Source organism: Daphnia magna, linkage group LG5, assembly GCF_020631705.1.
Source record: "Daphnia magna isolate NIES linkage group LG5, ASM2063170v1.1, whole genome shotgun sequence".
Classification (NCBI taxonomy): domain Eukaryota; kingdom Metazoa; phylum Arthropoda; class Branchiopoda; order Diplostraca; family Daphniidae; genus Daphnia; species Daphnia magna.
Genome location: NC_059186.1, coordinates 12271270 through 12295193, shown reverse-complemented (window position 1 = coordinate 12295193; position 23924 = coordinate 12271270). Strand labels below are relative to the sequence as shown.

General features: G+C 40.8%; 10 protein-coding genes and 1 long non-coding RNA gene across 19 annotated transcripts; 3 read left to right on the top strand and 8 right to left on the bottom strand.

Moving 5' to 3' along the window:
- Positions 1-74: 74 nt before the first annotated feature.
- Positions 75-1647, top strand: LOC116923708 (protein pygopus). Its single transcript, XM_032930226.2, has 4 exons — positions 75-232; positions 322-504; positions 568-1093; positions 1168-1647. The coding sequence occupies exons 3-4, from the start codon at positions 627-629 to the stop codon at positions 1286-1288; spliced, it is 588 nt and encodes a 195-aa protein (XP_032786117.1). The 5' UTR covers positions 75-232; positions 322-504; positions 568-626; the 3' UTR covers positions 1289-1647.
- On the bottom strand, positions 1412-2980 carry LOC116923706 (solute carrier family 35 member B1). The gene is made up of 7 exons (XM_032930221.2): positions 2779-2980; positions 2603-2706; positions 2407-2537; positions 2150-2344; positions 1965-2091; positions 1792-1898; positions 1412-1724 (listed from the first exon to the last, which is right to left on the bottom strand). Exons 1-7 carry the CDS (start codon positions 2859-2861, stop codon positions 1518-1520), a joined length of 954 nt encoding a protein of 317 aa, XP_032786112.1. The 5' UTR covers positions 2862-2980; the 3' UTR covers positions 1412-1517.
- A 734-nt stretch (positions 2981-3714) lies between these two features.
- Positions 3715-4478, bottom strand: LOC116923680. The gene is made up of 2 exons (XM_032930183.1): positions 4194-4478; positions 3715-4129 (listed from the first exon to the last, which is right to left on the bottom strand). Exons 1-2 carry the CDS (start codon positions 4391-4393, stop codon positions 3757-3759), a joined length of 573 nt encoding a protein of 190 aa, XP_032786074.1. The 5' UTR covers positions 4394-4478; the 3' UTR covers positions 3715-3756.
- Positions 4479-4650: 172 nt separating this feature from the next.
- LOC116923679 (putative defense protein 3) lies at positions 4651-5989 on the bottom strand. Of its 2 annotated transcripts, none has more exons than XM_032930180.2 (6): positions 5765-5989; positions 5640-5703; positions 5465-5580; positions 5299-5390; positions 5027-5231; positions 4651-4942 (listed from the first exon to the last, which is right to left on the bottom strand). In XM_032930180.2, exons 1-6 carry the CDS (start codon positions 5942-5944, stop codon positions 4838-4840), a joined length of 762 nt encoding a protein of 253 aa, XP_032786071.2. In that variant the 5' UTR covers positions 5945-5989; the 3' UTR covers positions 4651-4837. The 2 variants fall into 2 exon arrangements, with proteins under 2 accessions (XP_032786071.2, XP_032786072.2); XM_032930181.2 differs by having other exon boundaries at positions 4651-4932.
- Positions 5990-6503: 514 nt separating this feature from the next.
- Positions 6504-8087, top strand: LOC116923678 (putative defense protein 3). The gene is made up of 6 exons (XM_032930179.2): positions 6504-6920; positions 6980-7100; positions 7164-7270; positions 7335-7426; positions 7496-7613; positions 7693-8087. The coding sequence occupies exons 1-6, from the start codon at positions 6765-6767 to the stop codon at positions 7864-7866; spliced, it is 768 nt and encodes a 255-aa protein (XP_032786070.2). The 5' UTR covers positions 6504-6764; the 3' UTR covers positions 7867-8087.
- Positions 8088-8280: 193 nt separating this feature from the next.
- LOC116923675 (angiotensin-converting enzyme) lies at positions 8281-12404 on the bottom strand. 3 transcript variants are annotated; one of them, XM_032930175.2, is made up of 14 exons: positions 12266-12404; positions 11330-11436; positions 11085-11250; positions 10784-10942; positions 10603-10699; positions 10392-10535; positions 10045-10334; positions 9691-9985; positions 9581-9635; positions 9311-9502; positions 9144-9242; positions 8915-9055; positions 8662-8828; positions 8281-8589 (listed from the first exon to the last, which is right to left on the bottom strand). In XM_032930175.2, exons 2-14 carry the CDS (start codon positions 11416-11418, stop codon positions 8447-8449), a joined length of 2037 nt encoding a protein of 678 aa, XP_032786066.2. In that variant the 5' UTR covers positions 11419-11436; positions 12266-12404; the 3' UTR covers positions 8281-8446. The 3 variants fall into 3 exon arrangements, with proteins under 3 accessions (XP_032786066.2, XP_032786064.2, XP_032786065.2); XM_032930173.2 differs by lacking the exon at positions 12266-12404 and adding an exon at positions 11536-11685; XM_032930174.2 differs by lacking the exon at positions 12266-12404 and adding an exon at positions 11513-11674.
- A 275-nt stretch (positions 12405-12679) lies between these two features.
- LOC116923676 lies at positions 12680-15493 on the bottom strand. 6 transcript variants are annotated; one of them, XR_006646830.1, is made up of 7 exons: positions 14807-15476; positions 14606-14725; positions 13579-14536; positions 13369-13503; positions 13092-13279; positions 12967-12977; positions 12680-12826 (listed from the first exon to the last, which is right to left on the bottom strand). XR_006646830.1 is itself a non-coding variant. In XM_045173826.1 (6 exons), the coding sequence occupies exons 2-6, from the start codon at positions 14822-14824 to the stop codon at positions 13140-13142; spliced, it is 1371 nt and encodes a 456-aa protein (XP_045029761.1). In that variant the 5' UTR covers positions 14825-15082; positions 15368-15493; the 3' UTR covers positions 12680-13139. The 6 variants fall into 6 exon arrangements, 5 of the variants coding, with proteins under 5 accessions (XP_045029761.1, XP_045029760.1, XP_045029762.1 ...); XM_045173826.1 differs by having other exon boundaries at positions 12680-13279; positions 14807-15082; positions 15368-15493; XM_045173825.1 differs by having other exon boundaries at positions 12680-13279; positions 14807-15076; positions 15368-15493.
- Positions 15494-15632: 139 nt separating this feature from the next.
- On the bottom strand, positions 15633-17392 carry LOC116923650. The gene is made up of 4 exons (XM_032930142.2): positions 17232-17392; positions 16284-17157; positions 16077-16211; positions 15633-15961 (listed from the first exon to the last, which is right to left on the bottom strand). Exons 1-4 carry the CDS (start codon positions 17328-17330, stop codon positions 15825-15827), a joined length of 1245 nt encoding a protein of 414 aa, XP_032786033.2. The 5' UTR covers positions 17331-17392; the 3' UTR covers positions 15633-15824.
- A 225-nt stretch (positions 17393-17617) lies between these two features.
- LOC123472402 lies at positions 17618-18526 on the top strand. Its single transcript, XR_006646834.1, has 2 exons — positions 17618-18130; positions 18357-18526. It is a non-coding gene; the product is annotated as an uncharacterized LOC123472402 (long non-coding RNA).
- Positions 18527-20036: 1510 nt separating this feature from the next.
- LOC116923992 (oplophorus-luciferin 2-monooxygenase non-catalytic subunit) lies at positions 20037-21816 on the bottom strand. Its single transcript, XM_032930519.2, has 4 exons — positions 21609-21816; positions 20570-21539; positions 20363-20497; positions 20037-20293 (listed from the first exon to the last, which is right to left on the bottom strand). The coding sequence occupies exons 1-4, from the start codon at positions 21678-21680 to the stop codon at positions 20157-20159; spliced, it is 1314 nt and encodes a 437-aa protein (XP_032786410.2). The 5' UTR covers positions 21681-21816; the 3' UTR covers positions 20037-20156.
- A 445-nt stretch (positions 21817-22261) lies between these two features.
- On the bottom strand, positions 22262-23817 carry LOC123472400. The gene is made up of 3 exons (XM_045173829.1): positions 22729-23817; positions 22528-22662; positions 22262-22457 (listed from the first exon to the last, which is right to left on the bottom strand). Exons 1-3 carry the CDS (start codon positions 23663-23665, stop codon positions 22315-22317), a joined length of 1215 nt encoding a protein of 404 aa, XP_045029764.1. The 5' UTR covers positions 23666-23817; the 3' UTR covers positions 22262-22314.
- Between the last annotated feature and the right edge of the window lie 107 nt (positions 23818-23924).

Here is a 23924-nt window from a genome sequence, read left to right as displayed (position 1 = left end):
TCTTTTCTGGTTGATACATTTGATTTACCTATAACTACAATCTTTTGAAAGTAAAAATAAGTTTTACAGACTTGGGTTATTTAGAATTTTTTACGCCTGGCAACGCCCTTATTTCTACAACTCGAAGACGCTATAAACAAGGAATTGTTTCTGACGTGTTGCTTTGAATAAATGGAATAAATTCACCTTAAGCTAAAAGCATTTTACTGTTATTTGGTTAGCTCCTTATCCGGTAAGTGACACTGAAATTTTCAGATATCTTTATAATATTTTGGTCGATTGTATATATATATATATTATTTTTTTTCCCCCTGTGTAAAGCCCTGTCGAAGCGGAAGCCCATTCAACCCTTGGCTGGGGACTTTCGGTCTCCCGGCCAAGGGCCCAATTCAGATGGTCCAGCTAACAACAAGAAAAAGCCTCGACGAGGGTCCAATAATGCTGCAGCTCAGGCAGCTCAGCAATCTCCCGCTATTAATGACCTTGTTCCTCCGCCTCTCACTGGTTCTAACGATAACAAACTTTCTGTCCCAACCAAAGTCCTAATATATTTTATTTCTATTACAGGTTATGGAGACACAATTATTGCCTCAAACCCATTTGATGACACACCACCACCCCATTCGATGATGCATCAGGGCCCTGGGCCAATGTCGGGCCAAGGTCCAGGAGGCATGGGGGGACCGCCTGGCATGATGGGCCATATGGGCATGGGAGGAATGAATGGGATGAATCATGGTGGTCATATGGGTCCAATGGGTCAGATGGGTGGGAACATGAATAATATGGGTGGCATGAACATGGGCCCTGGTCCTATGGGACATGGAGGGATGGGCAGTGGTGGTGGACCTATGGGGCCTATGGGAAGTCCCGCGTGCAACGTCTTTGGTCAGCCAAACTCGGGAGGCCCACCTGGACCCAAACCTATGCCTGTTTCAGCCGGAAAAATCTACCCACCAGACCAGCCAATGGTTTTTAACCCTCAAAATCCAAATGCTCCTCCCATCTACCCTTGTGGTATTTGTCACAAGGAGGTCCATGACAACGACCAAGCAATACTATGCGAATCAGGATGTAATTTTTGGTTTCACAGGTATTTCCGATTTTGGATCTGTAAAATATTTCACTTTTACCTTAAACGCAATCTTTGGTACGCTTTTTGAACAGGATCTGTACAGGATTGACCGAGGCGGCTTATCACTTGCTAACGGCCGAAGTTTATGCCGAGTGGGTGTGCGACAAGTGCTACCAGTCTAAAAGCATCCCAATGGTCAAGTTTAAACCTTGAACAAATTATAATATCGTTATCCTACCAAAATGCTCGCATTGATTTTGTCTCGCCCACCCTATCAGACATCAGAAAGCCCCCTTTTTTTATTATTTCTTATTGTCCTCTATCGTCGACTGGAAGTGTTGTATTACGTTGTTTATTAGCCGCAAAACATGAAACAAAACAATAATCACAAAACAACAAAAAATATTTTTGCTATTGATGGAGTCGCCTAAACAAGGGAAAGTCACGACTTTTTGGGTGCCTTATTTTTTCCATAAACAGAGTCCATCGTTAAACCCGCAAACACCAAGGTCGCTCCAATCCACTGTCTGCCAGAGAGCTGATTGCCAAAATAGATGACAGAAGCCATGACAGTAAAGAATTTTCTCGTTGTCGTCACTATTGAGCACGGTAACGCACCGTAATCGGCAATCATTCGAAAGATAAAGAACTGGAAGCAAATTAAAAGAATGATATTGCTACGAAAACTATGGCGCACGCGAAAGTATCATCATTACCTGTCCGAGTGCGCTTGCAATCGAAAAAGTAGTCAAGTCCCACAAGACGAAAGGATGCCGGCTGATGAATCCAACAAAGTCAAATAATTCACCGGTAACCAAAAGAGCTAAGAGATTTGCACACAACCTTATAAATCACTGTGCTCAGTTAAAAAATTTTTAATTCTTATTACCAAAGGCCAGGTACCCAACCGACCACAAGTTCATATAGAGCATCATATGGCCGGATTTAGACTGATATTCGGTTTTCATCCGTTCTTGAATGGCACCTGTAAGTCCGTCCATTATAAGAGACAAAATCTGCAAAAACCAGAGAATGATAGTGTAACACAAAGATATGTTTGCTTCCAGGTCTCACCAGCAATATTTCACCTATACCCATCCCCGTATCTATCTCTTGTTTGGCAGTTACAGGCTTGTCTTTGTACATGAACATGGCTACACCAAGAACAACAGTGAGGATGAATAAGTATTTGGCCATAGGGTAGGATTTATTCCCAAATAAGACACCAAGAACCATGACAGGAATGGGCTTGCATGATTTTCCAACTACCTGTAATAAAGAAGAAAAAATGTTCAGATACAGAAAAAGGAAACGAGCTGCTAAATATAAACCTGAGTTGGATAATTGACCCATTGTAGAGCCATATTACTGCACACCATGGCCAGCAGGTATGTTAGTGCAGATGAAGCATAATACATTCTGCTTGTTTTATCTTCCCCTTGTTTCATCACCGTTGACAACACTGAAATGCAAAAATGTGTTTTAGGTTGACACAAAATTGCTGACGCTGAAACTTTAGCTACTTACTGATTTTTGCATAAGCAAAATTTACAACACACTGCACAAAAACTAGGGCCAAGGTGTAGGTAAACTTCTCCTGTGTTTCACCCTCTCCATACTTCCCTCGTGTTCTGAAAAATAAATTACAAAGAAAGGCAAGTTGCAACAGCTGTGCGAGGAGTTGATATTCAATACAAACTTACATTCTTTCCTGAAGAATACCAAAATAAAAGTAGCAAATAAATATGCCTGAAGCATAGCCTAAGAATCTCTTGTCTAACGCCATGATAACTTAATTAAATCTAAATCTATAAATAACTTAAGCCTTTAAGTTAAAAAAAAAAGCAACCGGGAGCAGTACATGCGAGGCACTGTACAACTACAAACCCAAAGAACGGGAGAAAAAAAAATCAACAATGCCGCTGTTGGCGACGTGTCATCCTGAAGTTGCACGAAGTCGTACCTGATTGGACGGTTACAATGTTCCCGCCTTCAATTCAAACGTCAGAAACGCCCAAGTTATTTTTACTTGGAAATTTTATACCGCCTATTTTTCCACTTGAATTTTTGATTGTAAACCTTAGTCTGGAAATTCCGTAGAACATAATATCCATTATATTGTTGAACTCTAAATGAGCAGCGCAAATGAAAAGTTCAGAAAAGCTTGTCGTCTAGTTGATCAGGTTGGGTCTATTTACGGTAATTTGCGCAAAATTAGGGATTAGAAAATTTTCAAAAGCTTATGGTCACCACTCTATAACGCTGTTCAAGCACCGAATCGTAAAAAAAAAAATGCCAAAAAGGCTTCAAATTGCTTTCACGCGAACACTTCTCCGTATGTTTTTAGATCTTATTATCCAAAATAAATATGTCTTACGAAAGAAAAGGCATAGGGAAAACGATTAGGATTTACCTAGATGTTAAGTACAGTACCTTAACCTAAAAATACTTTAACATTTCTTTTTGTCAGTAGATATAGCAATCCTTCTAGGATTTGTAAAATGGAGACGGTCGTTTTTAGACAGCTAAAGAATAGCAATTAAATTCTAAAAAAACGATAGCAATCGATTAATTGGGGCTATTAGAAACAGGTCAAAAGCGGAAAATGTCAGAAACAAATCTTGCAGAACACAAGGGGATTTAATTTGCACTTTTTATTGACTGAACATTGGGAATGTGTTTTACAAAGGGTTAATTGCACTGATAGGTCCCGTGGAATCTGTAGATGCATCTTTGGATGAAAATGACTGTGGCAATTTTGATGGACGGGCCTGGGTGTTCCCTAATAAACTCGACAAGACTTGAAAGACTGTCGTACCCATATCGTGCCAATTGACAGATGAAGCTACAGCTATAGGAGGATCAACAGCCGATCGACCTTCAACCGTGTAGAAATTTTTATCAACCGAAGCTGACCGACTGTATCCAAGCATTCCAATCCAGGGCTGCACAAATATCCGGTAAACGTAATTCAAAATACTGGACAAAGTTGAGAATATGAACCCAAAAACACCACCAGAACTGCCTTCCATCTCTTGCTGTACAGGTGGAATCCTAAATGTATCACAGGTTTAATGGACGTTCTCAAACAAAGAAAAGCAATGCAAAAGATACTTACTCTGAATTGTTAACGAAGTTCGGACTGTTTAGTTGACTAGAACAGTTTCCTATACATTGATCAGTGATAGGAAGAGCATGATATTGGTTTAGAAAACTGTTTTCTCCATTTTGAATATTCGAATGAAGAACACCAAGTTGCTGCAACCAAACAGGCTGAATGAACACGTACAAAACGACTAACATCCAAGTGATCTTCATGACTTTTACTGATTGTTTAGAGACTGGAACAGAGATCGTCTATCTCGACCAAGTGTCTCTCGACAACTGAAATTAACGCAAATGCGATGACAACTTTACACCTTAAGTGTAATCATCACGTCACCCAGAGCCACCTACAAATTGAAGGTCACACGCGACTTTCCACCCTACCTTGAATTTTTCTGTACATTACCCAACCCTATACTTACAGACATGACCCAGACAGTTTCAATGCTGTACAAAACAATTGGAATCTATTTAACCTTAATGAAGGTATATTTGCATTCGAATTCTACGATCGAACCACCACAACAGAAAAGCTCCAATCATAAAATATATTACAAAGAGATGCTGAATAAAATGGGAGGGAAACAAAGGATTTAAAAGAAATTACTGAGAGATCTTGTACACCTTGGAGGATGTGAAGGGCTCGATTCAAGATTATCAGGCTATAAAAGCGATGGTAACGCCGATAATTATAACGCTGTAAAAAGCCAAGATACCAATCGGCGAAGCAGCATCTGTAATCTCTGGCTGGGCTGTAGTTGTCTTATGCAATTTAAGAAAAAAGGGAAAAAAGAGAAATTTAAGTCAATGCAAATATGAAAGGCGGAGAAATTCACTGCCTCATACCCGTGTTGTAGTGGTATCTGACCCATCCTCTTTGTCGGATTTCGCAGAAGGCTTCTTGGCGGTAGTAGATTCAACAGGTGGCTCAGTGGTAGACGACTCTCCCTTTCCACTGCTGCCATCACTACCCAGATCAGCTCGTTTAACTCGTAGGGTGGAAGACGATTGCTTGACCCAGAACATGTCAAACGACTTGACGAAGGTAGCCCTAATGAAACAAGAATCACTTTCACAGTCAACTGCTTCCCAGATGTAGGTATAAGACATCAGGTTACATGAAAACAACAGAGCCATCGAAGTCCTCAGGGGGAGTCCAGGTAGCAACGACCGATCTCTTCGGTGACTTGTCCTTGTGGGTCACTGCATTCTATGAGTAGAGGGGAAAGTAAAAGTTAAGATTCTTAACTGTCTTGGGCCTGTAAGATAAATGGGGTTAGTTACCTTTGTACCATCGGTTCTGCAGTCAATGGCCTTTCCCATGCCCTTGAGATCGGAACTGAAAGTACCGATGGGATTCATGTCGGAACTGGTGCTGTCAAAAGCCATCATCAAAAATCCTAACATCAAACAACAAACGTTTAGAAATCCATATACTGTTTGACCGAAAATTAAATACCTTTGAAATCTTCGCTGTCATGTTCTAATGTCACTTCGATAGTACCGTTCGACCACATTTCATCCTACAGCAATATCACGTTTACAGATGACAACTTTAATATTACAGATAGTTAAAACACTTACCTTAGCAAGCCTTGAAGTGAACGGACACACGCCTGATTGCGGCTTAAGGAAATGCTGCGGGGACATGTCTTCACAAGCTTCAATTGGGGCGCCATTGGGTTTACAATAAGCAATTTGGCTAACCATCAAAGCAGAAAAACACAAGACAACGAATCTACCAGCGCACTGAACGGAATACATTGTTACAAGAAGAAGAACGAGCAGAGACTAGCACAAATCAGAGACATGTTACCTGGGTATTTATACTTTACCTCGGCTGCCCAAGGATGGGGAGGGTGAAAAAAGGGAAGGATGAGATCCATGCTCACATGTCTCCGCACCTTCCATTTCAACATACGGGAAATTCAGATTTTTTTTTTCTGTTCTACAAGGTCAACACACCCCAAAAAAAGGCGCCATTCTTTGTCTATTATCATCCCTACGAGTTTCTGTCCCCCTCCATTATCAGCTTCATTAGCTTTAAATGATTAATCAACTCGTATGCTTTGTGACTCTCTACGTCAGCAAACATACTCTAATTCAGCATTATCGTTTTGGTTTGATGATTTCCTCCTAAGACTAATTATGAGAAGGTATCGACTGATTTCAACGAATGAAGAAATACGAGAGTTTCTTCGATCTTCGCAATAAAATTACATTCAGTTGCAAATCACAGAGATACGATATACGAGACCCGACCCATCGCTAAACTGCAGTCATTTGTTGTCGAAAACGTGCATACATTTTTGTCTGCTACTTTGTTATGATTTGGGTCACGTCGTCCGCCCCCAGCCTACCGTATCCGATGATCATATCCAAAGTCCAACTTTGTGATCAACTATCAAGAAATTAAAGTTATTTCATGCACTTCCTCAGATAGTTAGCTTCCTTCATATCCAGGAACTGCATTAGTAATTTAATTTTCAAAGAAACAGAACGGTGGTGTTTCAAGCTGTTTCAGGGGTCTGTGTTGTTCAATCGGCTCATAAGTTAAAATCTGAAATTTCAGCAAAGGTTAAAAATGCAGAGTTTCTTTGTATTCGTGCTAGCACTGACTGTAGGATACGTAACCTGCCATCCACATGGAGCCCCCACCACAGCTTGCAACACCATGTACCCATTACATAAACACAACCCACAAAAATCGCCTTGTCCTTTCGAAACAAAACCATATCAGGTACCACCTAATCAACACAACTATACAACAAAGACATACATTAAGTTCTTTTTTAATAGGCGGACATTTTTTCTAATTCAAGTGTGAGAATTGCTCTTCACACTTTGTCATTAACTGCATCATCTGACAGTTCAGAAGGTTCATCAAGCTCATCAGAAACCTCTATTGACTCCTTCAACGGTATGTATATGAGCTTTGTATCTGTAAGTCCATTTGTCACATCTATAGATGCTTTGTTTACAGGCTATATGATAATGGCTTTTGAATTGCCTTCCGAAAATGCAGTAGCTCTAGGAACATTTCAAGTTCATAATGATTCACATACCATAGATTGCCATGGACTGTATCAAGTATTTAACCCATTTTATTTTTAAAAAATCAAGTCACTCCATTAACAGTTTTTTTAAAATGAAGAATGCAGCAACACACTCAAGTAAATCACATAAAAACATTGTACACCTAACTTGGACCCCTCCAGCTGACTTCGAAGGCGACGTGATTTTTAAGTAAAAAAATATTTTTTACATCTCGTAGCAGTGCTTTTATGCATTCTATTCTCTCGTTTGTTTAAATAGGACAACCTACGTGGCATCCAAAAAGCTTTTCTGGATGAATCAGGTTTCCAGCCCTGTGCGTGTCAAGTTGGCAGGTGCACGGGAAGATGAGAAAAGTGCCAAAACAGTTTTACTGCCGGTACTGAATTTTTATACATTACGTAACAGTAAGTTAAAATGCTAGCACTGATAATTTAATTATTTTTCACTTCTTTTAGAATGACTTTTCTGAAGCAAAATTATACGAAGAAATTGCTTTTTTGGAATCAAGCCAATATATTAGTCTGTGGGTCATCTGCAGCTTGTTCATCGTGGGATTTTCTTGTGCCGTTCTAGCCAAGTTGATCATGGCTTCCCGCGCCAAGAAATATGCTACCCTCGAATCAATTTAAATGGCAATTTTTCCTGATCGGGTTTCGCTTCTCTATTACTACGTAGATTCGTAGTATCTACAACAATTTTAAAGCTCAAATAAGCTAAAAATAGTTCCTTTGCTTTTCAACCACCCTCAGTTGTTCTTGAAATTTCCAAACAAATGGATGCAACAGCCTCCCAAAATTTTTACTGCTGACTGTAGTTGTCAATTTTAAAGATAAACAGAAGCAATTTTAAAGTTTTTTCCTGTGCAACTTCTAAAAATGTAAAATTAACACAAGAAAATAGTAAAATTTACCTCAGGAATAGCGGATGCTTTTTGATCAAGTCATCACGCTGATTCTGCCTACAATTACTTTGATTAGTTCCACTAATACTTTTGATTCTTTTTTTCTAGCCAATGATTTTTTTGTAAAGCTGCCCTAGACGGGTCCGGTTCTATTGACTGTATTCGTCGTTGTAATCATGAAACAAAAACGGTCTCTTTTTATTACTTTTGAACAACCATTCCTGAAAAAAGAAAGAAGACCCAAAAACTATTTGACGAAAGCTACGTCTTGAACCTGTCGATGAAAAAGGCAACAAAATGATCTTTGTTTAGAAAACAAAACGAAGAAGAGAATAAACGAAAGCTAAAATCCAAATATGAGGCAAGAGTTGACCGCTGGAACTAGGCCGTTGTGTTGTAGGTGGATCTTGGGTAGTTGATTCGGGAGCATTTTTCTGACAATTCAAGTCCTCTTTAAAATGAATGAACAAGAAATTATAACTCGACTGATGGGAAAATGGGTCAGATGCGACGTGACACTAACCTGAGCTCCATCCAACAGGTTCGCCGAGTTCTTTATTCTTGGCAATCAGCCAATCTTCAAGAGGCTTAAAATATTCACGGAAAGCGCTGGCATCCATGCGGTCTTGTCCCGTAAGGGCTCGCATTGCTTCCGGCCAAGGTCGCGACGATCCCATAGCCAACATGGCTCTATGTATGACCCGAAAAAATCAATTGATAAAAATCCATGAAACGTAAAGACATTACACACAATTTTGTTGTTGAAAAAACCATACCCTAATTTAGCTCCGGCTTCTTTGCTTCGGTAAAAGTCGCATTCGTGGAGAGGTAGCGCCGGATTATTCGGATCATACTGACCGGCTGTGACGCACATGGATTTATAGAACTGGAACTGGATGACAAAACTCACAAAGTACCTGCACTCCACCAATTGTAAAACCAATACTGGATTTATACGGATACACCGTCAAACTGACAGTTGATTTATTGGGTAAAAAATAGTACCGGATGTATTCGACGTTGGCTGCAATGTGATACTTTGCACCAGGATCGAAATCGACTTCTGATCTGATCACTGGCGACCGGATGCCTTGGTACTCCTCACTTATTGCAAGTTTACACAATTAAAATGATAACTCTCAATCGAGAAAGAAATGACTCGAAATACTAACCGCAGTTTCCACCAGTGACAATTGTAATCGGCTGACGAAATGGAGCCATCAAACACGTCCCAACGCCATTTATCCATGATGTAGGCGAATGGGAAAAAGGCAATCTTATCCAAAGCTGTCAGTAAAAGATAATTAATAGTGGCTTCATAATCTTGCGGTGATGATTTGTCCAGCAAGCCAATTTCTTTGAGACTGAACGAGAGAGAGAGAAAAAAACGAGATTTGGTTAAATGTAAATAATCAACTGAAATTGTTGCGATTTTTGTCTACTGTTTGGTAGTTTGGACAGAGAGAGCTAGTGCATCGCCAACCGCTTCGTGGAATCCTATCGAAAAATAATTAATAGCTCGATACATACGAAATGCAATAGAAACGGAAACCTGAATTAGCTCCGTCACGATAAACTAGCGGCAGGTGTTTGTACTGCAGATAATATTGAATATGTCCCATTTCGTGGTGGACGACGATAAAGTCTTCCATGGTGACCTTGGTGCATTGCTTGATACGGAAATCCTTGCCGTTGCAAAAATCCCAAGCCGAAGCGTGACAAACGATTTCTCTGTCGGCCGGTTTCTCGATGATAGATCCACTCCAGAACTCGGGTGGAGTAGGAAGCAAACCCAACGAGGTAAAGAAATCCTCCGACATTTGAAACATTTTCTTCGGAGTATAGCCCTGAAATGGAAATGTTGACCCCAATCATACACGTCAAATGAGAGACGAGAACTGCTCACCTGCTTTTGCATTTCCGGCGTGACATCCACCGACACTTTGCCAGGGTAAGGTGTTACTAATTCATTGATATTTGCCCACGCCTGAGCCCACATGTTGCCCAGCAAATGAGCAGGAATGGGCTGATTCTTGGGGACCTTGTCTTCTCCATAATGAGCTCTCAGTTTGGCCCGCACATAGGCGTGCAGCTGCAGGTAGAAAGGCTTTATAGTTTGCCACAATCCTTCGATGTCTTTCTTGAACGTGTCAGACTCGTAGTTGCGTAGCCAATAAGCTCCAGTGTCACTGAAATCTAAAATTCAAAATCTGAAAACTAATATGTTCGAATGATGCATTACATTTGATTAACTGTTCATTCGAGCAGCTTCGTTGCTCAACTCGACGAAGCGTTCGTAGTGGTTGCGCATTTTCCCGCCACTCTGTTGATGCCACTGATGCCAAACATGTTTCAGTTCTTCAAAATTCCGACTAGAGCGCATTGTCTCGGTAATGTCTAAAGCGATCACGTGAACATATAAAATGGTTTAATGCTTTCGCTTAACGTTAACATTAAACTTTACCAGGGTCAAGATTGAGACCACAATCGGCCGGATTGGTGTACGAACAAATTTTAGCCGTACTGTAAATTGTCTCCATGGCGTCAATAGATTTGCGATACTAAAGAGTTCCCGCATTGGATGAATAAATGATTACGTTCTAGTTTTTTTCAAAACGGGTTTTTAAACTATGCACAGTGCCTACCTGTGTTAGTTTTTCTTCAGGAAGGGCAGATGGTCCCAATACGGAAATAAGACGAAATTTGCGTTTCAAATCGGGGTCAGTGAAGGGTTCCCAATTGAAACTGGTGATGTTCTTCCAGGCTTCTTTTTCGAAACGGGCAGACACTAGACTTTGTTCCAGCTGCATTGATCCATTAATTATTTTTTGTGTTCAAATTTTGTTTTAGACGAGCTGATGTACAAATCATAGCAATTACGCGAAGCTTTTGTTCCTAGAGTTGAATCTACAATGACAGCAAGATCGAAAGGAAATAAGGGCAAACCTTGAGGCGTTCATTCTCCGTCGTGATATCCGAAGCATATCTCCATTCGGCGATATTAGTTTGGTAACACATATCAGAAGCCTTCAGGTTGTGAGACGAGAGGAAATCTTTGGCAAGAGCTTCATCTTGATCCACTGCTCGTTTTTTTCGCAACAATCCATCCACCCTTCACAAGAGATCATCTCTGTCACGTGATGTTTTGGCTGCACTGATTATGCGTAAAAACAAGATGATTTCTTACTTACCACTCGTCGTCTTCCGGTCCTTTGGCGTCAATCGCATTAGTCAGGCTAACCAAGAGACAGCAACTAATAATAAGACCATTGAAGTGCATTTTCCTTTGAGCAAAAAGCTGTAAATTAAAAAGAAAAGAAAAAAAACGTTAAAAAATTAGATCATAAACTGCCAGGTGATGGATTTGGCTTAACCGCAAAAGTAGCAATGGGGAAACCTCAGAAATCGCGACCGGTGCAAACATGTACCAGCACAACAAGACACTGATTCTCAAATGAGAAAATTTCTTTCTATATTTTTCCCTACAGGGTTTAAAAGGCGGGTTCGTAGTCGTGACGTTGGAAAAACCTATTTACAATTTCTGGCCCTCAAGCGTTTTTGAGTGCCGCTTTTTGTTCATTAAGACACGCTATTTTTCCAATAACCTTGGCTCATGTAACGAGGTTCAGCAACCCAAAACCTGCTAAACACGCGAACGTGTCGTGAAGCGCGATCTTTCGTCTATATCCCGCACCAGTCACGAATCAACTGCTAGACACCACAATATTCGAGAGGTGATGAAGGAAACGAACCAACCACAAAAAATGTTCACTTTGTTATGATCACGGAAACCAGACACGCAAAAAACTTTGTTTTTTTTTGTGTGTGCATTCCTCATACGTACAGTATCAGCAAAGACGACTGCACGACCGCGTGCAATTGTTTCAACAACGTGTGAGAACGCAGTCGCATATGCCGGAGTGATGCGTCATTACATTTCTGGTTTGAGATATAGCGAAAGCGCAATTCCATTCTTCTATTATTTCCCTTCGTTTACTTTTGTTTTCTACTCGCATCGTAGAAATATATTTCTAGCATTGAGAAGCGCACGAACGTGCGTTGGCATTAAATCGAGGAAGACCTCGTATGTTTGACTAAGATACACGAGACTTTGAAAAGAACAATACCTGGTTATTCCAACATTTTCCGGCATCTAGGTTGGTCCCACAATTCTCGATGTGTCAAGTTTGTCAATAAACGAACGCGGTTAGTTTGAAATTCCTCCCAACACGGTCGAAGGATCGGCGTTAGACGCTTATGGTGGCAGAGAATGAATACCTTAAATAAATGTATGTTTTTAAAGAAACTCTAGCGTAGATTAAATGTTTAAAAGAGATACCGTGGGATAACACAGGTCGAGCTCTTGACAACAGGCTCCCAGTGGAAAATTGACGGCCGTTCTGAAGAAATGGTCCTGCACATTCCGAATGACATTCAACAATTAAGTAACGTATTAAACATATTTTGTTCACTTGGATATATTTACGTTCGAACAACTACCTTCTTCCAAGTAGTTCAATGTATTTAATTTTTTTTTTTTCAAGAAAAACGATCTGTTGAAAGAGGATTAGATAATGGGGAAAACCTGTGGCGACGAATGTTATTCGTCGTTCTAGATTTTCTCACCTTGTTTGTCAAGACTCATTCCAAGTCCCCTCAGATTTCATGACTTTAAAAAACTCTCTGAACTGGATAGGAGTCATGAAATTATCAACAAATCAGATAAGTGCATTACTCAATGCAAGCTACAGAGTGTTTCCAGCCTTTCACTTTTGTTTTCTAATGTAAAAAACTCAAACCATAAAAAAACCAAAAACAAAAAAAATACCTTTTCCAGCGCTGGACACAATATTGATGTTGATTCAAATGAAGTGATGTCCGAGCATTTTTATTTAACACATGTTAATTCTGTATCAGTTTATCTTATGAAAAAGAATTCGTTTAAAAACTAACTTGGGCATGTCTATTGGCACCTCCGGGATCCCTCTAGGTTCATCTTCTTTACAAGCAATTGATGAATGAATTGGGATTAATGTCTTCGAACCTGAAAAACCCATCGCAAACTCCATTTTTGACGCTGGGGATGAGGTCTTGATGGTCTCGGATGAGCCAGGCCAAACCGCAACCGCACGCAAACCGGTCTAGCAATTAGCCAACAAACCCCATCCGTGAGAACGTGTAAAAAAGACATTTGGACAGGATTGGAGTTACTCAAATAATTAGAATTTACTTCCAGTGACGAGGACTTGACCGCCTTCCCCATCCGGCAATGCCGCCATTTGTTCCAGCATTGATTTGAAAACGTCTTCTCTAAACTCTGTCAATTGATTGTACTCCAAATTGAATTGAGCCACCGAGAAATCACCTGTCAAAAAACCAATCAAAGTTAAAAATATGAGTCAGCAATCCACATTTGGCAGAGGAATAAAGACACGTTTACCTTCGAACGCCTCTCCTTCGATAGCAGAGAGGGAAATACTTTTAAGACTGACTAATCGGACGGGCGAACTGAACATCAAAGATGATTGACTCATGAACGGGATGTCGTTATAGCTAACGTCGTACACACTTAGTTGGGAAAACGATCCAATTCTTGGAACTTTCGTCATTCCATCGTCGGCTAAAACGAGCTCTTTCAAAGAGCTGGATGAAGATGAACTACCGATAGAGATCAAAATATTGTTGATGGCTTCGTCCTTTAAGCCGTTGCCGTTCAGGTACAGTCGTTCTAATCTTGCAGGTGTCAAATCAGGGAAAGCAGCATTTTCCAATCCGGTGCATCCGGTGATGATGAGTTTCTTAAGAGCCGGTAACGTACTTGACGGAAGAGTTTCAATGACTTCCACGTTTAACGTGTTCTCGATGCGCAGCGTATGCAAAGCAGTGAAATCGTTCAAGAATCGCATGTCTGCTTGCGCCGATAGATCGCAATTTAGAATGCCCATTATGGTCGTTTCGAAACGAGTGAATTGAAACGCAAATGGATCTATGGTGAGACCCACGTTTGGCGATGCATCCGACGGGCAAACGAGGAAAATGTTGTCTGCATGCTTGTTTTGAAGTAAATCGCTGGGTAATGCGATCGTACCCGAAGGTGAGACTGTAGCCGTCAACAAAACCAAATACAGTTGAAGAGTTTGCGTGCGGAAGAACACGTCCTGGATGTCTTCGACAGATACACCAGCACAGGTAATTTCCAATCCACTGATGGTTAGGGCGCATGTACAAGGTGAATAATCCTCTGGGCAAGTTGCACGTTGCCCACGGGATGAATTCCCAACGTCGAAGGCTTCTTGATAGTTGGGTAAAACCTTTTCTGGCCTTTTATAATCCATGCGGTTTAAAAAGGGATTAAGTGGATTGCCTCCGGCATTCAAGACAAGCCCAAAGGCTAAAATCTTTACAACAAATAAACACGAGGTTATCAAGTGCAAACAATCCCCCCCTCCCCCAATAAAATGGCTTACTTGAAAAAGACAGCTGAGTTTATCCATGTTGAAACGGAATTTTCGGCTGCTAGTTGCCACGGCTTTTAAGTGCAATGCTTTGGTTAAACCGAAGACAACTATCAAGATTGATTTCACTGCCTAAAGATCATGTGAGCACAAGATTAACGTAGCAAATGAGTTATCGTTATCTTGACACCTTGGCCTATCGTGTCAACGCACACTAATGCCTGCTTCCATCGCCGATGGTTATCCTTAAAGAACCCCATAAATTAGGGCATTCACTGAGTACTGGATGGCCTGTCCTAGATTTAAGGGATCCATTCAAAAAAAGATAAAACCAAATGGGTTGGAAGTCATTTGTAGAAAGGGACGCTAACGGCTCCAGATTTCGTTCCCTTCCTCCGCCGCCATTTTCCTTCGTATTCGACGTCGACTTGCCAATCCATTGTTGGATTGAAATAATTGCCCAGCTAGGTTCTTGTTAGACACCTGTATCTTGGATGCAAAGCACAGTTCACTCAAACATTGTAACAACACATTATGCGCAAGTGATAAACAAGGGTCAGAAATCGAGAGATTTCGAATGACTGAAACAGGGAGTTTCGCGCAGTTTCGAAACTCTGACGCATTAGTATTTGTTAAACGTTCAAATTCCTTCCAATTTGTTTGAACAACTCGAAACAAATCCTCTGACAGACTTTGAAAAGCATTGCGACAGCAATGAACTCGTACTCTTGTTTATCTGGTCAAGGGGAAATCGTAATTTCCTTAGGGTTTTACCTCGCAGTAGAAAAATGTGTCAATTGCGATATCGACCGGTGAAAGAAACGCAGGTCATTAAGTTACGTGACAAAGAAGACGATAACGTCCAACCTCTGTCGAGCTGATTTATCGACTGACGTGTTGATCAAAGGGCGCCACCGTCAGTCACCACGCGTTGCCTGATTGCGTAATTATTGCCTATTTTATTCCTCACTGATTTATTTAACCAGAAAGCACTAAAGCAGAGTCACACATGTAGGCAATTCATTAAAAAAAAAACACATTTACATTAATGAACCGATGTTTGTATTTATTATTCATCTTTTTCTTGTTTACAAAATGCTTGAAAAACGATCACGAAAGGCTAAGGTGCCTTTTTCATGGTTGTATTTCATTAGTTTGGAGTTGTATGTGTGGTGGACAAAAAAATTAGGATCAAGCACAAAGCGTAGTCGGATAACTAAATCAAATGTAACTAACAGTTTGCGTACGATTCTGGATTGAGGTCTTCGAATCTAAAGAATTCGCCACAAACTCCGTTTTTGACGTTGGGGATGAGAGTTGGATTGTCGCGAATCAGCCAGGCTAATCCACAGCCACAGTCAAATGGATCTTAAAAAAATAATAAGCAAAACAAATGACAGATCAGCATGTTTCTTCTCGGAACTAGACAACCTATAGGCTATATTCAAAGATAGGTAGGTCTACTAAGTAAAATTCAACTTACTTCCAGTGACAATCACCTGCCCCCCTACACCGACTGGTTGAGCCGCCATGAGTTGCAACATTGATTTAAAAACATCTTCCCTAAACGAGGTCAAATCATTGTTCTCCAAGTTTACCTGGGCGAACGTGTAATCACCTATACGATTTGTTCACATGAATAAGTCAAAAACACACATTCTCGTTTTAGAAATATGGAAAATTGGTTTACCTTGGAAAGCTCCGCCTTCGATGGCAGTCAGGGCAATGTTATTGAGGCCGAGATAATTAACTGGGGTTCCGAAAATCAAAGCCGATTGACTAATAAATGGAATGGCGTTTGAACTGACGTCGTACCAACTCAACTTGGAAAAAGACGCAATCCTTGGCACTTTGGTCATGCCATTCGATGCCAGAGACAACTCCACCAACGAGCTGGACGACGATGAACTACCGATAGCTACTAAAATGCCATTGGCCGTTGCGTCGTCCAGACCGTTGCCGCTCAGGTACAATTTTTCCAAACGGGCCGGAGTCAAATCGGGGAAGAGGACATTTGCTAAACCGGTGCAACTTACAATGGCCAATTCTTTGAGTTGGGGTAGGGCAGGCAGTGTTTCGATGGCTTTGGCGTTTTCTGAATTCTCGATATGCAAAGTATTGAGGACCGAAAAATCGACCAAAAAGTCCATATTTAATTGCCCGACAAGGTCACAGTCGTGAATCTCGAAACGGGTCGTGTCGAAACGTGTGAATTCAAAAGAGGCTGGATCGACGGTCAGACCGATTTTGGGTGAGGCTGTCGATGGGCAGTTGAGGTAAATATTTTTGGCTCGTTTGTCCTTCAGGAGATCGGCGGGCAGGTCGATCGATCCGGTGGCTGAAGTGACCGTTAGCGTTACGGAGTAGATATCGAGAGTGCGCGTACGGAAGAAGACATCGACGATCTCGGCGACTGTCACATCCACGCAGATGACTTCTACGCCGTTGGCAGTCAGATCGCAGGTGCATGGAGCATAACTCTCAGTGCAGGCCGCGCGCTGCAGAATTTTCCTGGCCGCCGGATTGGCTACGACTGTCGTCAACAGAAGCCCAGCCGCTAAAAGCTTCAGCACATAAAAATGGAGAAATGAAAAGTAGAATCAACGTTGAATAAGGATGAAATGAAGGGATACATTACCTGAAAAAGAATGTTGAATGATTGCATGGTGTTGGTATTGTCCCTTGACAACGGGAGCTCAACGCGTGTTGGTTGATGCGTAGGTCTACTCGAATACATACGGCACTACCAAATTTGCGCCCATTTATAAACCGTGTTTTCTTTCGGTCGAGATTGTGTTGTGGTCGTTGGGCAATACCACACGAATCACATTATCTTTCGAGCCTCGTAACAACACCAATGTGGGGTTACGACAGGATTTGGACAGGACATGGACAGGACATGGACTTGGCGCGTAGACTCAACCTATCAGCATCTTCTATCCGTCATCTTTGACATTTATATCATTTTCTAAAGATCCAAGCCAGAGTTCCTTATCACATGATCGTATCTAGTAACAACTTTGTTTGATTATCACTTACCAGTGACTAGTAGTGCCGTGATTGCCTAAGTATTGGGCGTTATGACGAAACATCCGTGAATACTTGCTGCCCATTTAATGTAAACGACTTCAATTTAAATACGAATAGTATAGTAGTACCTCCTACTACTATTCAAAAGTACAGAGGAACAGGAATGAAAAGTGCCCTGGACTTATATTTCTAAAAATTACTTGATTGCCACAAAAAAAATTTTACTAATTAGAAAAATTAAAAATTAGTTTAAATAAAATTACTTAATTAAACTTTGGGCCCTTCATTTGGTCATTACATTTTTTAAACGTTTAAGTTATAATATTTAGATTTCCTTTAATAGAGCAAGTGATTGACGCGTACCCCCTCCCTATTTGTGAACGCACTCTTGCGGATTTCGCCATGTTTGTTACGAGTCCGTTTATAGGGAAAAAAGGGGATCGCAAAAAAAAATTTGTGGAACCTTCCCAAATACCAAAGGATACTAGCAATAATTTTGTGTTAAAGGTAAATGAACTAGCTACATTTTAATATTAAATTAAGGGTATTTAATTCTAGAAAACAGCAAAATTTTAATGTTTAACGGTATTGTTTACATTATGTGTAAGGAAAAATGAGCTGCGTTGTAAAAGGGTGTCATCATACCCAGGGCCTAAGACAATGAAAATTGTAAACAATACCGTTAGAAATTAAAATTTAGCTGTTTTCTAGAATATTATTTTTATATTTTTAGGGCTGTCAAAATTGATGATAATTACGGTTAGTCCATCACGATGCCTTATAAACAAAAAGGGGCGTTGATAGGGCTGCAGATCGATTTCCTCACAGAACTACGTAAAAATCTACGGAATTTTACATATTATAATATTAATGAATTCTAAAATAAAAATCCTTGTGATTAAACGCTTTATGTTCAGTAATTATATTAACTGCATTTGCAGTTATATTTTTGTTAATTGTCTTGAATCACTTCGTATTCCTTGAAATTTCTGCTCAGAACGGGCACAGACCAAGAATAGAAAGACTGTCATCGGCCTATACCTGCTGAGAGGATGCTCAAAAATCATGCTAGTGCCTGCCGCAAGTTGGCGCTGCCTCTGCAAGCCGTACTTTTTTGCGGATTTTTCCGTTTCCCTACTGATTAGATGCTTCACACACCCGGGATTTGTGAATAAACTAAGATAGATAATTTTTTATTTTTATTTCTTAATTACAAGCAAAAATTCTTAATATCCCCTTATTCATTTGAACTGTATTGGCCCAACCTTATATACGCATAAGTTTTACTCACTATTAATGGTATTAATAGTGAGTTATTACTCACTAAGTTTTACGACTAATTAATGGTATTTTCTTACCTTCTTGCGCAGGGCAGCCAAATGATGTTGCATTTTTCCTAAAGCTAAGAAAAATGTTAGCAAAGTTCATTTTTCATTTTTTCGATTTTGTTTTCAAAACACAAGAAATTAGATTTCTAACGTGCCAAGCTTGCCATCCATTTACAGACAAAGTTTACGCGCTGGATTTTTACTGTATAAAAGACTTGGCGATAGGTATCCATAGTGGTAACGGTGATCAGTCTTGTGGATAAAGTGTACATATGTTTACGTATGTAAGACGAATGTGCACGATATGCGTCATAAACAATGTAATATATTAAGGCGTATGTCGGACTTCGGTTCCGCGGGATGTTTCCGCGGCCGCTTGCGAAAATCGCGACGTGGGGGTTGGCTATAGCTAGCCATAGCTATAGCTAGCCGTGCTGATGCTACATGCGAGACCATTGGAAAGTGGGTCAAGTTCACACAAGCTGGACCTTACAGCTGGGTCATCCGCTACCAAACTTTTAATTTGTTTGTTACAGCCCCTTTTTTTTACTGTTGTTTTAAAAAGTGAGAGTTATTATTTAATTTATGGTGATTTGTTTTACGAATAGACATAATCTGCTGTGCTTATTTTAACTTACTAAATCGATAGCCTCTATACCAATTAACGATCCGGTTGATAAAGAGTTGGATATGTCACCGGAATTGGTGGAACTACCCAGCATGGCTTCAACATTTGTCGAGTTAGTTTCACCCAGTTGCTTGTGCGTGAAATGCACGGTACTTGTTTACTGTATAAAGTCTGGCGATTTTGTCTAGTCCGGCAAGTACTGACCGGATTAGAAGTTTTTCTTTGTCTCATTTGACTTTTGTCCTGCCTTTCCAAACACAGCTTTTACATTTTTGCCCTGGTGCCAAACATCATTCCAACAACATCTTTAAAAGTAATATGCTACTGAATTACGGCAAAGATGAGCATCCTAGATCCTACTATGATATTGCTTTAAGTGCAATACCGTAAATCATCGTGCACGTCATCTAGCAACATAACTATTAAAGTATGGCACTGTTCAAAAGCAACCAACAGCCTTGGCGTTCACATTTATTAACCAAATTCCACGGAGCAAATGGAAGCTGACATAAAATCAATTAGAACCATTAGAGGAATTGCACTGTGTCACATCGGACGAGAATCGTTCGACAGGAATCTAACAGTCGGCATATGACTCTGGGTTAAGGTCTTCAAACTTGAAGAAGCCGCCGCAAACCCCATTCAAAACATGCGACACCAATGATGGATTGTCACGGATCAACCAGGCCAATCCGCAGCCGCAGTCAAATGGATCTAGAGCGTTCAACGATTAGCATTTGAAAACCCAATGGTAATGCATCGACAATTGAATAGATCATTTACTTCCAGTGACGATCACTTTGCCACCTTCACCGGGCCTCTGAGCCGCCATTTGTTCCAGCATCGTTTTGAAGACGTCCTCTCTAAACTCAGTTAGGCTATTGTTTTCCAAATTAACTTGGGCTTTTCCATAATCCCCTGTGCATGAAATAAAAGACAGCGTCAGTGCGTTTCCTTTTTTACTTGCAAATATGAACAGCTGACGTATACCTAGAAATGCACCACCTTCGATGGCTCCCAGCGAAATACTTTTCAAATTGAGATAATTGACGGGGGAACTGAAAACCAAAGTCGATTGGCTCACGTACGGGATGGCGTTAAAGCTGACATCGTACCAAACCAAATTGGAAAAAGAAGCAATCCTTGGAATTTTCGTCATCACGTACTCGTTTGATAAAACGAGCTCTTGTAACGAGCTGGACGAAGACGAACTTCCAACAGAGACCAAGATGTTGTTAACACCTGCATCAGTCAAACCGTTTCCTTCCAAGTGTAATCGCAATAGTCTGGCCGGAGTTAAATCGGGGAATGCGGCATTCTCCAATCCCGTGCAATTGACAACAAACAACTTCTTGAGGGATGGCAATGTTGTTGTGGGTAGAGTTGCAATGGCTTCGATGTTGTTCGAATCGTCAATGCGCAGCGTGTTGAGAACAGAAAAACCATTCAAATATTGCATGTCTGTTTGAGTGGATAGATCGCAATTGAGGATGCCAAATACGGTGGTGGTGAATCTGGTGAATTCAAAAGTAGCCGAATCGATGGTAAGACCAAGTTTAGGATTAGCGGTGGGGGGACAGCCAAGGTAAATACGCTGGACACGCTTATCTTTTAATAAATCGGCGGGCAAATCGACTGTACCCAAAGGCGATCCTGAAGCCGTCAGTACAACTTGGTAAAGTTCAAGAGTTTGTGTTCGGTAAAAGACGTTGGCGATTTGGTCGACTGGAATGTCGACGCAGCTGATTTCTAATCCACTTGGAGTTTGTTGGCAAGTGCAAGGCGAATAATCTTCAGGGCAGGCTTCTTTTGGCGACGGAATACGTCGGATGCCTCTTCCGAAATGTGCGCCTTTATTATTCAGAAGGGCTTTTGCTGGCCGGACGTCATCGACGTTGTTGTCGTATTTTCTGGCGACATCGGCAACAACAGCAGTCAACAGAAGTCCAAGAGATAAAACCTTTGAACAATTCATTCTCAATTTATGTTGTACTTAAGCAGTTGGCAATAAAGGAGAAGAAAGTTTTACCTGAAAGAAGCAGTTGAATACTCGCATGTTGAAATCGAAATGTGTTGTGTGCAGTATGGCAGCTCTGATCATACTTGTCGATGAGAAAGACAAAACTTTCCTTAAAAAGTCTTTCTAATCAGATAGTGGTAATCTTGGACAAAGTGCTATCTACGAGTAATTAGTTAGTTACTACGCGTTTTTCACGACGCAAAATCAATAGCAACTCAGAATTAAAAGCTTAATTTATCTTCAGATAACGAAATGGAAAATGCTCGTTCAGTACGTATTTGTTTGTTGAATTTTTTGGTATTTGTACTGTTTTCATTCCAGATTTAGTCGGGCTACAGCAGACGAAAGCCGAATGTACGTCTGCTGTAAAATGGAACGAAAATTATGAAAAGATTTGACTGTCTATTCGAATAAACTTGGAGTTCAAGTTTTTTTCAATTCTGGTTGTCATGTCACTGCACAAAGTAAAAGTTTCTCACCAACTAAAGTAAATAATGACGCCGACAAAGTCCCCATCTTTATCAAGAATCAAAGTTTCTTTCTAGATAACAGAATCGGTACTTATGAGAGCATTACGACGTAGTTGAGTCGTATATCAGATGCCTTAAAAAAAAAACAACGCAAACATCCGCTTGGTGGAATGATGAGACTACGAATTATGATTAAATGGCAACATACACTTATGTAAAGTGTATTTGCTTTTCTTGAATATTTTTCATGGGCAATCGGCGAAAATGGATGGGTTCAAAGCGCTAAATGCAGTTCCATCAGAGCAAACGGCCGATTCGACAGCGTTGAGTAAACTAGGGCTGTCACGAATGAGCCATGCCAAGTGACAATCCCCACATTCCAATGGATCTTTATGTGCAACAAGAGAAAATGGTCAAAATGAGATAACATGCCGAAAACATTCAGATTTGATTCTCACTGGATTCAAGGTTGACTAGACCACCGTCGTTGTTCGTGGCGCTTATCATCTGCTCCAGTAAACGCCTGAAAACAGCTTCTTCAAATCTCGATAAGCTGTTGAAGCGGAGATAGATGCGACCTCTAGTGAAATCACCTAACGTTGGCCAGCAAAGGATATATAATGAAAATCAAATGCAACACGAGCGAATTATTCAAAAACCTTGAAAAGCGCCAGGTTCAATGCTGTTGATGGTGTTGGATTCAAGATACAAGTAGTCGACAGGAGCGTTGAACGAAAAAGATCCACTAGATAAAACTGGAAAACTGTTATTAGACAAGTCAAGCTGAATCATTCGAGAAAAGGAAGTCAACTGGGTTGGAACACGAGTCAGTTGATTGCTGGCCAACCACAGCATTTCTAGAGCACCAGCAGCTGACGAAGAAGAAGCCACCGAGTTCAAAATGTTGTCGGCCATTTGGTCGCTTAATTGGTTTCCGTTCAGCAAGAGGCGTCTCAGCTGGACATTACCAAGACCAGAGAAGTCAGTGACCTTTTCTAATCCAGTAGTGTAAGTAACAATCAGTTGGTCGAGACTAGGTAGAGCAGGCAGATTTTGAATACCCTGGACGTTAGACGACTGGCTAATAAAAATCGTCGCCAAACTGAGGAAGCCGTCCAGGAAGGATGCAAAGTCCAGCAGAGTCAAATCACAACCAGCGGTGAAGAAGAAAAAAGTCAAGCCACTCGACGGACGGAAAGCATCGGCATCGATTGCCAATTGCCAATCGGGAAACGGACAATTCAAAAGGATATTTCCTGCTCGTTTGCCATTCAGTAAATCAGCCGGGATGGAGATGACATTACCCCCAGTTGGAGACGGGACTGTCAACTGGAAAGAAAACAAGTCGTTGGTGGTGGTCCGGCTGAAAATGTCTCGAACGACGAGGACATCGACACCTTCGCAGGTGATTTCCAATCCATAGGAGGGATTGTCGTTGCAATTGCACGGTGAATAGTCTTCAACGCAGGGATTCCTGTCCGCATTTTGGCTAATGCTTTTGTCACTTGCCCACCATTCGATATTCCTGCCGGAAGCCGATTTTACAAACGACAAAGTAATGCACAAATAGAAGAATAGAATTGCGGCTGTCTCCATTGTTGCGGTATCTATACAATTGATGTACGTGCACACGAAAATGATTTCTACGTCTGTCCAATTCCGTCTGGGCACCCGTCTTATCCAAAGATGAGGGGTCAATATGAACTGGGAAACATGGCTGAAACACAACTATTTACTCACCTGACAAAAGGAAGAAATCAAATGCAGATTAACAAAAGATAAAATTTATGTACATTACACCTACAAAACGCTTCCACGTTTCGTTTTTGTGTATCCCTTAGACCGAGCCTTAGAC

What these genes read in the sequence shown, in the direction of transcription:
- LOC116923678 (XM_032930179.2), top strand. Translation starts at nt 6,765, where the DNA reads ATGCAGAGTTTCTTTGTATTCGTGCTAGCACTGACTGTAGGATACGTA. An exon ending in TCGAAACAAAACCATATCAG is followed by an intron (nt 6,921 to 6,979) that starts GTACCACCTAAT and finishes CTTTTTTAATAG; the next exon opens with GCGGACATTTTTTCTAATTC. An exon ending in GAAGGCGACGTGATTTTTAA is followed by an intron (nt 7,427 to 7,495) that starts GTAAAAAAATAT and finishes TTGTTTAAATAG; the next exon opens with GACAACCTACGTGGCATCCA.
- LOC116923679 (XM_032930180.2), bottom strand. Translation starts at nt 5,944, where the DNA reads ATGTATTCCGTTCAGTGCGCTGGTAGATTCGTTGTCTTGTGTTTTTCT. An exon ending in TGACAGCGAAGATTTCAAAG is followed by an intron (nt 5,581 to 5,639) that starts GTATTTAATTTT and finishes GTTTGATGTTAG; the next exon opens with GATTTTTGATGATGGCTTTT. An exon ending in GATGGCTCTGTTGTTTTCAT is followed by an intron (nt 5,232 to 5,298) that starts GTAACCTGATGT and finishes TTGTTTCATTAG; the next exon opens with GGCTACCTTCGTCAAGTCGT.
- LOC116923680 (XM_032930183.1), bottom strand. Translation starts at nt 4,393, where the DNA reads ATGAAGATCACTTGGATGTTAGTCGTTTTGTACGTGTTCATTCAGCCT. An exon ending in AACTTCGTTAACAATTCAGA is followed by an intron (nt 4,130 to 4,193) that starts GTAAGTATCTTT and finishes TGATACATTTAG; the next exon opens with GATTCCACCTGTACAGCAAG.
- LOC116923675 (XM_032930173.2), bottom strand. Translation starts at nt 11,562, where the DNA reads ATGTTTGCACCGGTCGCGATTTCTGAG. An exon ending in CGCCGGAAATGCAAAAGCAG is followed by an intron (nt 9,986 to 10,044) that starts GTGAGCAGTTCT and finishes TTTCCATTTCAG; the next exon opens with GGCTATACTCCGAAGAAAAT. An exon ending in TCGTGACGGAGCTAATTCAG is followed by an intron (nt 9,636 to 9,690) that starts GTTTCCGTTTCT and finishes ATTTTTCGATAG; the next exon opens with GATTCCACGAAGCGGTTGGC.
- LOC116923706 (XM_032930221.2), bottom strand. Translation starts at nt 2,861, where the DNA reads ATGGCGTTAGACAAGAGATTCTTAGGCTATGCTTCAGGCATATTTATT. An exon ending in GGTATTCTTCAGGAAAGAAT is followed by an intron (nt 2,707 to 2,778) that starts GTAAGTTTGTAT and finishes TTTATTTTTCAG; the next exon opens with AACACGAGGGAAGTATGGAG. An exon ending in TTGCAAGCGCACTCGGACAG is followed by an intron (nt 1,725 to 1,791) that starts GTAATGATGATA and finishes ATTTGCTTCCAG; the next exon opens with TTCTTTATCTTTCGAATGAT.
- LOC116923992 (XM_032930519.2), bottom strand. Translation starts at nt 21,680, where the DNA reads ATGATCAGAGCTGCCATACTGCACACAACACATTTCGATTTCAACATG. An exon ending in TATTCAACTGCTTCTTTCAG is followed by an intron (nt 21,540 to 21,608) that starts GTAAAACTTTCT and finishes AATTGTTCAAAG; the next exon opens with GTTTTATCTCTTGGACTTCT. An exon ending in CAAAGTGATCGTCACTGGAA is followed by an intron (nt 20,294 to 20,362) that starts GTAAATGATCTA and finishes TGAACGCTCTAG; the next exon opens with ATCCATTTGACTGCGGCTGC.
- LOC116923708 (XM_032930226.2), top strand. Translation starts at nt 627, where the DNA reads ATGATGCATCAGGGCCCTGGGCCAATGTCGGGCCAAGGTCCAGGAGGC. An exon ending in TGTAATTTTTGGTTTCACAG is followed by an intron (nt 1,094 to 1,167) that starts GTATTTCCGATT and finishes CTTTTTGAACAG; the next exon opens with GATCTGTACAGGATTGACCG.
- LOC116923650 (XM_032930142.2), bottom strand. Translation starts at nt 17,330, where the DNA reads ATGTATTCGAGTAGACCTACGCATCAACCAACACGCGTTGAGCTCCCG. An exon ending in CGAAGGCGGAGCTTTCCAAG is followed by an intron (nt 16,212 to 16,283) that starts GTAAACCAATTT and finishes CAAATCGTATAG; the next exon opens with GTGATTACACGTTCGCCCAG. An exon ending in GCAGGTGATTGTCACTGGAA is followed by an intron (nt 15,962 to 16,076) that starts GTAAGTTGAATT and finishes TATTTTTTTAAG; the next exon opens with ATCCATTTGACTGTGGCTGT.
- LOC116923676 (XM_045173826.1), bottom strand. An exon ending in CGAAGGAGAGGCGTTCGAAG is followed by an intron (nt 13,504 to 13,578) that starts GTAAACGTGTCT and finishes GTTTTTTGACAG; the next exon opens with GTGATTTCTCGGTGGCTCAA. An exon ending in TCAAGTCCTCGTCACTGGAA is followed by an intron (nt 13,280 to 13,368) that starts GTAAATTCTAAT and finishes GCTAATTGCTAG; the next exon opens with ACCGGTTTGCGTGCGGTTGC.
- LOC123472400 (XM_045173829.1), bottom strand. Translation starts at nt 23,665, where the DNA reads ATGGAGACAGCCGCAATTCTATTCTTCTATTTGTGCATTACTTTGTCG. An exon ending in TGAACCTGGCGCTTTTCAAG is followed by an intron (nt 22,663 to 22,728) that starts GTTTTTGAATAA and finishes GGCCAACGTTAG; the next exon opens with GTGATTTCACTAGAGGTCGC. An exon ending in TCTAGTCAACCTTGAATCCA is followed by an intron (nt 22,458 to 22,527) that starts GTGAGAATCAAA and finishes TTGCACATAAAG; the next exon opens with ATCCATTGGAATGTGGGGAT.